Genomic DNA, 11,276 nt, shown 5'->3' on the forward strand with positions numbered 1-11,276 from the left:
AACAGGAAACCAGTTTAAAGAAAACGAGACAGCTTACGTCTGCTGCAGGTAAGTTTGTATTTGTGCATTGGCATATTAGTCCTAGTGCACGTTGGCGTGCGCAAAGACAATCTGTAGGAATTCAAAGCGCTATCTCTGACACTGAGTAATTAAAATAATTTGATGAACGTCGCGGTTTCATTGTTTACAATACAGAATTAATTCAGATTACCACACGTGTCTGTTTACAGAATTAATTCTTGAGGCGAACGTAATTTTTGAAAGCTATAAAGATATTTCACAAGCTTCGTCGACCTGTCAACACCGGTATATTGTCTTTTTACATAACGAAAAAATATTGCTTCCGTGGGAATTTTCTGAGTTCATGCATTCTGCATACAACTGTGAGGTATATTCAGGTATAAGTAAATTACTGAAATTTAGTGCAAACGTGATGTGTTTCTGCTAGGAATAAGGGAAACTGCCCATGCAACCACGTATGTATATGCCCCCCCCCCCCCCCCCCCCCAAGATAATATGCACCTTAATAGGTTTATCAAAAATGCCATATTAATTATCCCACCCCACCACCACCTAATGATGTTAGAGGTATCTGAATTTTAATCAATAATAAATAGCTATATATATTTAACAAAAACCTATATATGAATATATAGAATGGGAAGAATAAGTGAAACTGCACAATCACATCCCCCCTAAATGATATGCACCTTGATAGGTTTATTAAAAATGCCATGTTAATTATGCCCCCCCCCCCACCACCAAATGATAACAGAGGTATCTGAATTTTAATCAATGATAAATAGCTATACAGTATAATCTGTCTAAACCGGCTGTGTGTGGTTCCAAAGAAATTGGCCGGTTTACACGGAAAAGTATGAGAGTTGCTTCCCTTGTATTCGCTGTCTATTATGCACACATGTGTAATGATTACTAACGTTTTATTATCCAAAGAAATTGGCCGGTTTACACAGAGTGCAGAATGTTGAAAAGTATGAGAGTTGCTTCCCTTGTATTCGCTGTCTATTATGCATACATGTGTAATGATTACTAACGTTTTATTATATCACAAAAGAATTCAAAATGTGAAACTATAAATGTCGGTGTTTCATCGTCGTGTTCTTTTGAAAAAGTTTCAATTTTTATTAAACGGTATAAAAATCTGGTAATTATATATATATATATATATATATATTGGCCTCATTTCTCATGTATGCCTTGATAATGCATGCATATGTTCATGGTATTTCCTGCCACGAGGGGATGCTTCGCTTAGCGGTGCCCTTGTTTTCTTGTTCTTTGCCTTCCCTACCTGTACTACATTCCCATCAAGCTAAAACCAGTCATTCGTAAAAATTTCGAAATTTTAGTTAAGTAAGAAGACAAAATCAGCATTTTACGAATACACTTCGTTTTATTTGTATCGAGTGTTTTTAAATGCGGCCCTTGTTCACTCTTGTGTAATGTCAGTGACCTACAAATTATACAGATGCACCGAGCTGATCTAGATAGAGTTCAAAACTAAGTAGGTGCATATCAGTGATATTGTACAGTTCTTGACATCCGCATGCATTGAGTGTGTCCTATTGAGGAGTTTATTCACTGGATGCAGTGGTTCTTGTCTAGACAGCTAAAATGGCGTCCCCTGCAACTCCCCGAGATCTGAAGCAGATGGTGAGAGACGGACTAAGTACACTGCTGTTTAGTTTTGGTTACAAAACAGGAATAATCGATGCCTTTATAAAAATACAACAACCTTGCACAGCAGAGGAACTCAGTCAAAAGTCAGGGAAAAAGTTACGGTAAGGAGAACCTTAAAAACAGCGCGTAGTCAGAAATGTCTAATTTTTCTTGATAAATTATTTTTGCGTACTCAAACGAAATGTTTAAACAGTAATTTAAAGCCCCGGTGTAAGGGACCTTTAACACGCCAACGCCCGCCGCGGCGCGGGACGGCATGTCCTAAAGACCCGTGATTACCCCTTGTAGCTGTCGAGTTGTCGGAGAAGGCTTGTAAACTTGATCTAAATGGTATGTAATTGTACATTGACTAGGAAGAAAACATTTATAATCAATAAACAATAAATACTATTGAATTGTCGCAATCAGATCATTCATTTACAATATACAAAATTTGGATTGTTGCAATAGGGTTTATGAAATTCTTAAACGAGAACAATTACGTGTAAAATACAATTCATCCTCATTTTATTATTACGCGTCATTTAATTAAATGTTCAAATTATATCAGGTAAATTCAGCATGAATTAGCAATGACAAAATCACTATAAACTCGATTCCTGGATATTTGCAATGTAATTTACCGCTGTAGTATGTATATTATTTACATTAGCCGCGCCGATACATCAGGTCATTTACATATCAAAATATATTAATTGCACGACTGCAATTAAAAAGCACCGAAAACGTTATTTTATGCTCATGAATGTTGATGATTAGTGAAATCGTACTGTTGTACTGATAGGGAAAGAAGTACGGAAGCCGATAGGTGCCAAGGTATAGAATTAATATTCATTTAACTGGCGGCCGCCACCACTTATTATCTAGCGGCCGCCACTTAATTTATCTGGCGACCGCCGATTAATTTATGTGGCGGCCGCCACTTAATTTACACAAGGCGGCTGCCAATTTCAAAAACAATTTAATCCATATTGCTGAGTGATTATTTTGGATAGATTGAGAATAGTACGCAAACTCGTAGCATCGTTTTTCAAAGTGTAGGGACAGTCGGGGAGAAATTGTCTTCTACAATTGTTGGCAAGCAGAAAAGGAACCTAAAAATTTCTCTTTTGCCCAAACTTCGTACTCCTATATTGGAGGTGGCTCCTTTCGTCATTCAATTCATCAGTTCATTCATTATTACATTTTTACCATTCATTACCTCCACCAAAAGAGTGTGGGGGCCAATTCGCCTATTAATCTTATTTCACATGTGAAAATAACTTAGTTTGCATATGAAAATGAACGTTGTCAAAAAAATGGAGGGTCATTCCCCTGGTTCTACGTGCCTAATACGTTGGTATATTAAGTATACATGTACATGAATATTTGATCTCGCGCGAATCTGTCGACATTTGATATCGTGAACATTCATATAACTTTGTAAATTAAGAGCACAATCGAAAAACAACAATGCTCTTAAATGTATATCACATATAAATTACTAAGTATTGGAAAGGGAGATTACAGGGATGCACCCCTTTCATTTTGTGTGTGTGTGTGTGTGTGTGTGTGTGTGTGTGTGTGTGTGTGTGTGTGTGAGAGAGAGAGAGAGAGAGAGAGAGAGAGAGGAGTTGAATAACTGGCGGCCACCATATAAATTAAGTGGCGGCCGCCAATTAAATCAAGTGGCGGCTGCCACATAAATTAAATGGCGGCCACCAGTTAAATAAATATTCATTCTATACCTTGGCACCTATCGACTTCCGTAAAGAAGCGAGTTTTGGGGCTAAATGGTGCATAAAAATTGCAAATGTTACCGTACGATCACGTGACTTATGCAAGCCGCCGTATCACTTTTACTTTTCCCAGTGATATTACGTAACTCGCTGTGGAATAAATTTATTTTTAAAATATCCAGGTCACTTAACACTACTACAAACTGTGGTGTTAAAACTTTATTTAACGTTCTTTTCCCAGAGTAAACAACATAAGCAATGACAAAAACGATACATTGTTCCATAATTCAATCATAATGAAACATTTACAATTGGTGTAGCAGCTATGCCAATACTTTTCTTTCAACCATGCATAGTTAAGCAAAAGTAAATATCCTTGACATTAATTCAAAATTCCCTAGCAAGCTGAAATATGTGTTAATATTTTAGTATGTGGAAAAGCTACGAACACAAACGGCAGAATCATCTGGATTTCTTATCCAAGACACGCAATATAATTCAGAAGGAAAAGGTACTGTCAAGGGGACTTGATAATCATGACCAAACATTAGAACATTCCATTGTTTCAGAAGAGTGACCGCCGTGGTGCTACGATTTTTCTCCTAATGTAAAACTTATACGGTACCAATTTTGTTGCACCAGATGCGCATTTCGACAAATAATGTCTCTTCAGTGATGCTCAACCGAAATGTTTGAAATCCGAAAAAACTATGAAGTATTAGAGCTAAATATAGCCAAAAACAGCGTGCCAAAAAAGTGAAGCCAAATTCGTCCAAGTATAAGAGCTATGTATGAGGAAGATAATCCTTAATTTTGAAATGAATTTCTAAATTTTATAACAGCAATTAAATATACATCTGTATTTTCAAGCTAGTAACGAAGTACTTAGCTACTGGGCTGTAGATCTAATCTATTATGATAAATACGGGCCTGAGGATATCTGCAAAAAATATCAATATAATTTTTTTTTTAAATCGATCTAAAAAACAAAAATTCCCTTTCGGTAATGATAGCGAAATTCATTATTTTACCTGTACTAACGCATGAAACAGTCTCTTCTTTGTTTCCGGTAAGGGAAATCGGTGGTATTTCTATTATATTTCATCCTTGAAGTGTTTTTGAAACTGTGTTATGTGATCATGCATATGGTTTTTTCTTTCCGACAGATACCTACAAGAATGGCTCAGTGGTATGATAGGAGCAGGAATCGTCAGACTCCACGAGGACGGAAAATATTCACTTCCGTATGAGGAACCTATATTACGACAATTGGGTCACACCTCTACCGCTATTCCAATTTTCTATGAGCAATTTCAAAAACTGGAAAATGTTATGGAAAAAGATGGACCAAATGGTTTGTTTATGTTGATTTACACAGTAAAATATGCAGCAAGTGTTTCACGTGAAACCAACCCTTTACAATATGTGTATTGCATGTATATTTCAATTACTGGTTAAATTAGCGTTATTGTCCGTGTGAGAGCATATAAACACACTTTACCTGATCCACACGTTTAACGTAATATGTCGTTTGTACGCTTAAAAACGGTATTCGTATACTTACAAATGGAAGGTGAAGATAACAAACAATGATCAATCTCATAACTTTTATAAGGAATACAAATAAGAGAGTTATGCAAACACGGACCTCTGAATATACCAGAAGTGGGATCAGGGGCCTAGGAGGAGTAAGGACCCCTGTCGACCGGTCACACCCGCCGTGAACCCTATATCTTGATCAAGTAAATGGAGTAATCCCTAGTCAAAATCAGTGTGCCAAGAAAGGCCTTACAATCGGCATGAAACACGTCAGACAGCATTTGACCTAATGATAGGTTGTATTGGCAAATCCCCATGGGAATGAAGTCTGTATGAATTTTGATAAATATAGTACGACTATTTTAACGACTAAAAATATCGAACAGAAAAGAAAACAGAATGTAACTTTAAGATGAAAATACACGAGGGTATATGAACAACAACGCTTAAGGCCGGCATACCTTTCACGTGCTTCATGAAGTACATATATGCAGGCATTTTATCTCTTAAATATCAGCTACATACATACATTTCAACATACATTTCACATGCATTTATCTTTACCACATTTTCTGTTTTCCACACATTTAACGTATGCTACATGTACATAGATATAGGAAATGATGTAAATGTTCAACCGTTGTATGTGTATCATATAGTGCTCACTGGCGGATCTAAAGGGGGCGCAGCCGGTGCCCCTCTTAATATTTTCAAATTTAAGGTACATGTAAATTGTGGTCTCTTCTTTACAGAAATGTAAACGATGAAAGAATCATTAATTTCTTCCAGTCTCGAAGAAATATATGACAAAAGTTTTTGATTTATTGAATTACTTTTATTGAGAGAACTTACATTCTTTCCAAAAAACCCTTAACATTTGCGTCATTTTATTAATTTCATCTTATTAAAATTATGGGAAATAGTAAAATAGACTACACAGGAGACATATTTCAAGCTCTATAAACGTCTCTATATGAGTGAAAAATTCTTCAGAGGGATGTTAGACAAGATACAATCAATCAATCAAGCACTATAAAATCTGTAAAATCAAGGAGCTTCTGGGGGCTTCACTCCCTGCACCCGCACCAGGACTTCGCCCTTGACCCACTGCCTCATATAGTTGCACCCCCGTATTTCCTGGATCAGCCCCTAGTGCTTTTTCTGATGTTTTACTCATAAATCTAATGATATATTACACATACATATAACGTAAGACGGCTGACGACAGGTTGTCAAATGTCCGCCGAAGCACACAGTTTAGATATTTAGTCTTTTAAAGCCAGGAAGAATTAATTTACATTCTCCATTTATCAGCATTCTGCATTTTGTGTTATCACTATTTCATTTGGATTTGTAATTTGACGGAAGGGGATGACGTAGGGAACATGACAGTGTGCCGGACAACGGTATCGGTACTTTGATAACTTATGACCTTCCTCACATGATTTGTGATCAGGATCAGTTCTATCTGTATCCATTTCAAAACAACCGTTAGTTGTATGCAATACTTCTCCTACATTACGTGAACCTCTTAAGATAAAGTAGGCGAAATATTAGGCCTTGCCACAGCTTTGTTATCGATTCAAGAGGCATTCTAAAAAATGAAATGATACATGATATTTGTACATAACTCCAATGGTTAGGGGTCTTAATGTCAACTTAAATTGAAATGAAAGCTTTACAAAGTGCTGTGAATATGAAATTCGAAACCCGTTTCACTAAATAACCGTGTTATGGAAATCAAAACAAGAATCAGAGTAGCAACGGTTAAAAAGATGATGTCAATGCAAAACAAAAATGGTATCAATTCATTATTATCAGAAATAGTTTGGGCAACAATTATACCGACTGGGATTTGAATTTCGGATCACTTTAGATCCCCTACCCCGCCTCTTTCAATGATGTATCAAGCACATCTAATCATCAAACACATGAAAGACGAAGATATCGAACAGTCATCAATCTCATTACTCCTATAGGGAATACAAAATAGATAGTTGGGCAAACACGGACCCTTGGACACACCAGAGGTGGGATCATGTGTCTAGGAGGAGTAGGCATACTCTGTCGACCAGTCACATCCGCTGTGACATATCTTGATTAGGTAAACGGAGTAATCCGTAGTACAAATCAGCGTGCCAAGAACGAGCTAGCAATCGGTATGAAACAAGTCGGACAGTATTTCACCCAATGATAGGTTGTATTGTTAAATTAGGTTGTTATACCGACCATAGAATTTGTGAAATGCTGACTTTATCGCTACGCCACGGAAAATTATGATAATGTTTTTGGAATCTCAGTTTTGATTTACAGTATGGTAAAATACAGACTCGATTACTCATACCTTTTCATTAATTACTGTATTTCATTGAAAACCACAGTATCATGAACAATATTTGTGATTACAGAATTATGTTTCAGAACATTATTTTCTTACTAACATACGTGTAACAATAAATATATGTGTATTTTAAGAAATTTAACTAAACTCGTACAATTGCAATGAATATTCACCGATGTTTTATTTTCTTGCAAATGATTGTACTTTGCAAGGTCATGTACTTTGCTGAATTATATGCTGAAAAAATGATTAATAATATTACTCCATGTATTCACATTAATTGCTCAATCAAGTTTAAGGAGTAATACTACATCGTCATAATCATGACTGACTTTAATTTGATCTAAATATCAGCAATACAATGTAGAGATATTTTCCTAATATATTCCTTTTAAATCTAATTACTTACATAATGTAACGGGGTAGCTCAGTGGGTTTATGTGTCAGCTCCTTACATGTATCTGTGTTTTCGAATCTAGGATACTTTTTTTCTTGGATTACTATTTACCAAAACTGCAGTTTATTTCATTAAAGGAGGTAAATTTAAAACATTTTAATTTCAGAATATAATTGTACATATCAATCACTTTCCTTGAATATCAAATTCATCTGCTGTGTCATTCCTCCCTAATGACCATGCTTCAAAACTCGCTGAATATTGCAATCAAGCATTGTTAGAGTGGGATTTAATGGAGTAAAACACTCTTATATCGTAATAGAAATCATAATATTGATATGGTTTTGTATAAGCTTTGTTAGCTGTTTTTATATTCGCATGAGACAGAATTTATTCCAAAGCTTGTACACGAGTAGAAAATATATCTTGCTTTGGCCTTCAATCAACGAATGAAAGATGAAGATAACGAACAGTGATTAATCTCAATATCAATGCCGTTTTATCGATTAACAATAATCATTTTCATTCATATGTCGATTCGATATATACCAGTGCACTCGAAATTAAAAACACCACCACCGAGTCCTCCACATATGCTTTGTACTAATAACGCAACGTCATGAGAAACGGGACGACTTCAGTTTCTCCATCGTCATCCTCCCATATTTAAGTAGCAGTATTACACTATCACCTGTATATGGTGTTTATATCTCTCAACAGAGTCGATACGTAATAGATTGTTCTACGTGTGATCAGTTTTTAAATCGAGATAGTTTACTGACAACGAAGCTGATGTTACAGGGGTTTCAACAGTCTTGTTGAAAATTAGCATTTTGCAAATTCTATAGTTGTCATAACAATTTGGCTTGCCAATACAACCTGTCGTTGGTTCAGATGTTGTCTGGCGTGTTTCATACCGATTGTGAGGCCGTTCTTGCACACTGATTTTGACTACGGATTACTCCGCTTACCTGATCAGGATATGGGGCTCACGGTGGGTGTGACAGGTCGATAGAGGATGCTTACTCCTCCTAGGCACCTGATCACACCTCAAGTATATCCAGGGTCCGTGTTTTTTCAGATTTGAATTTTCTATTTCTTATAGGAGTTGATTTGTACAATTACATCGACCATGGAATACTTACGATGTAACGTTACCACACATACATACTAAAATTGTTCATTCTCACACAGGATATGGATATTACGGACCATTTCTCAAGTGGTTGGACACATACCGCACACCAGAATTCTTTCACAATTGGAACAAGACTTTACTAGTCCCGGTAGTGGAGCTAAAGCCAGGTACGATAGTAATAGTTAGCAAATACATTACAAATGAGGTCTGGAGCATTGGAGTCTGTATATTACATTGACTTTTTCTGATATCTTTCACAGAAAAGGAGTTCACGTTGTTGGATATTGGGTGTGGTTACGGGAAACATACTAGAGAGGTGGCCAAACTGTATCCCAGCTGTACAATATACGGTATCGACTCCGACCAAGTCTCCATAGACCAAGCCAAGATGGAACTTGCAGAAGGTGGTCCGCAGAACATCCAGTATAGTTGCATGAAAGCGAGTGAACTTCCACCAGAATGGACAGACAAATTTGATTTCGTCCTCATGAACGATGTACTCCATGATGCATACGGCTTGGACGATATTTTGAGAGAGTTCAAGCGAGTTCTCAAACCAGATGGTTACGGAGCAGTGTATGACCCGCCCGTGTCCTCGTATCCCGAAAAGCAAGCTAACGACAAAGTAGCACAATTCTTTATGCCTTTCAGCCTTTTTTCGTGCCTTCCAGCGAGTTCGTTGGGTGAAAATGGAAATGGTTATGGAGTCGGTTGGGGATACGAGCGTCGAAAACAGAAGATAGAGGAACATGGGTTCAAAGTGATAAAGATTGGTGACAACGACATTGACAAAGTACAAGAGGGCATTGTCTTCCAAAAGTAACGACTTTAAAATGTAAAAGGATTATTGTACCTGTCACTCTTGAAATGAATTGCAAAACATGACCTTACCTAAACCGAACCTTTAGCTTCCTATGTAGATTTATACAGTGCCATAACTGTAATAAACAGTATCATACGTGTTATATTATATATATATATATATATATATATATATATATATATATATATAAAGCACTAAATAATCACAACCAGGTACTGAAAAGTTTCGCCCCAGCCCGGGGTCGAACCAGCGACGTACGGCACCCACCGCCTAGCAAGATTGTCAAACCAGTGCGTAAGTCCTCTCGGCCACAACGACTTCCCTATATATATATATATATATATATATATATATATATATTGCCAATACAACCTACTATAGTTGGGGCAAATGCTGTCTGGGTCAGACGTGTTTCATACCAATTGTTAGGTCGTTCTTGGCACACTGGTTTTGACTACGCATAACTCCGTTTTCCTGATCGGAATATAAGGGTCACGGCGGGTGTGACCGGTCAACAGGGGGATGCTTACTCCTAGGCACCTTATCCCACCTCTAGTGTATCTAGGGTTCCGTGTTTGCCCAAGTATTTATTTTGTATTGCTTATAAGAGTTATGAGATTGATCACTTTTGTCTTGAACTTTCATGTATATAAAATCAATATTAAAGTGAAGGAAAGTATGCAGTTCCAATGTATATCTAAATCACTAGCGATTTCAACATCCATACTCAGTTGAATACAAAATCAATTTAAAGTCTTTTTATCTTAGAAACGTCTATTGTGACATGATGACGTCAGAAGCTTTGGCGTCTTCAAATAACCTATTCAAAACGTTTTGTGCAAATATGAAGTAGACTCTATTGTCTGTTGACGTGTGGTAAAAGTGAATCAAATGAGATAAAGTGTACATTTGGATGTTCATATGGACGATGTCCATGACTACGTTTACATCATTTTGTATTGGGGAAAATTTCCATCACCAAACAACCTAGTCAAAACATTCAATGGAACGGAGTAAAGTTGTGTGCCAATATGATTTAGACCCAATTATCTGTTGAGAGTAGTTTTACTAGTTTGCAATGCATTATTTAGTGATCAATGCTTGTACCAATGTCTGTGAATTAAAGCATATACTTATTAACGCAAATCCATCCATGTTGGATTTTGAGAGAAAGACTGATATTTCCAGTCAATGGCTGACTAGGATATTGTATGAAAGCACTATATCATGAAATATTGTAATATCGAATTGTTGGTATCGCGTTTTAAACTAAACTACAGTGTATCTGAAGTTCGTTCATATATCTGACAGTTATTAAAATAAAAAAGAAAGGCTATTAATTCAGTTCATTTTTGCATGCATGCCTACGTGTAAAATCTTAACTCGCACAGATACCTTGTTTCATGTTTATGTTTTAGAAAGTCATTGCATCATGATAAATCGAATGTAAGTTTATTATGCAAAAAATATTTTCGTTTTTGTTGATCATAAACAGGGTTGTTATACAGCTTTATTCAACCAAACAAACAGAGATACAACACAATGCATGCTAAATGCACCGAGAATTCGAAATCACATCTTAAACACATCTGTATTAGTTATACATCTGTTAGCTCTCT

The 11,276-nt window shown here is 36.4% G+C and overlaps 1 protein-coding gene across 1 annotated transcript; it reads left to right on the plus strand.

Moving 5' to 3' along the window:
* The first annotated feature begins 1,427 nt into the window (after nt 1–1,427).
* LOC130046247 (uncharacterized) lies at nt 1,428–10,340 on the plus strand. The gene is made up of 4 exons (XM_048899991.2): nt 1,428–1,802; nt 4,586–4,773; nt 8,891–9,001; nt 9,095–10,340. Exons 1-4 carry the CDS (start codon nt 1,636–1,638, stop codon nt 9,655–9,657), a joined length of 1,029 nt encoding a protein of 342 aa, XP_048755948.1. The 5' UTR covers nt 1,428–1,635; the 3' UTR covers nt 9,658–10,340.
* The last annotated feature ends 936 nt before the right edge of the window (nt 10,341–11,276 follow it).

This window comes from Ostrea edulis, chromosome 10 (genome assembly GCF_947568905.1).
Source record: "Ostrea edulis chromosome 10, xbOstEdul1.1, whole genome shotgun sequence".
Lineage (NCBI taxonomy): Eukaryota > Metazoa > Mollusca > Bivalvia > Ostreida > Ostreidae > Ostrea > Ostrea edulis.

Bases quoted from the DNA above. Each gene is read 5' to 3' on its own strand.
- LOC130046247 (XM_048899991.2), top strand. From the start codon at position 1,636: ATGGCGTCCCCTGCAACTCCCCGAGATCTGAAGCAGATGGTGAGAGAC. The intron at 4,774-8,890 runs GTTTGTTTATGT...ATTCTCACACAG, and splicing joins GGAAAAAGATGGACCAAATG to GATATGGATATTACGGACCA. The intron at 9,002-9,094 runs GTACGATAGTAA...TATCTTTCACAG, and splicing joins GGTAGTGGAGCTAAAGCCAG to AAAAGGAGTTCACGTTGTTG.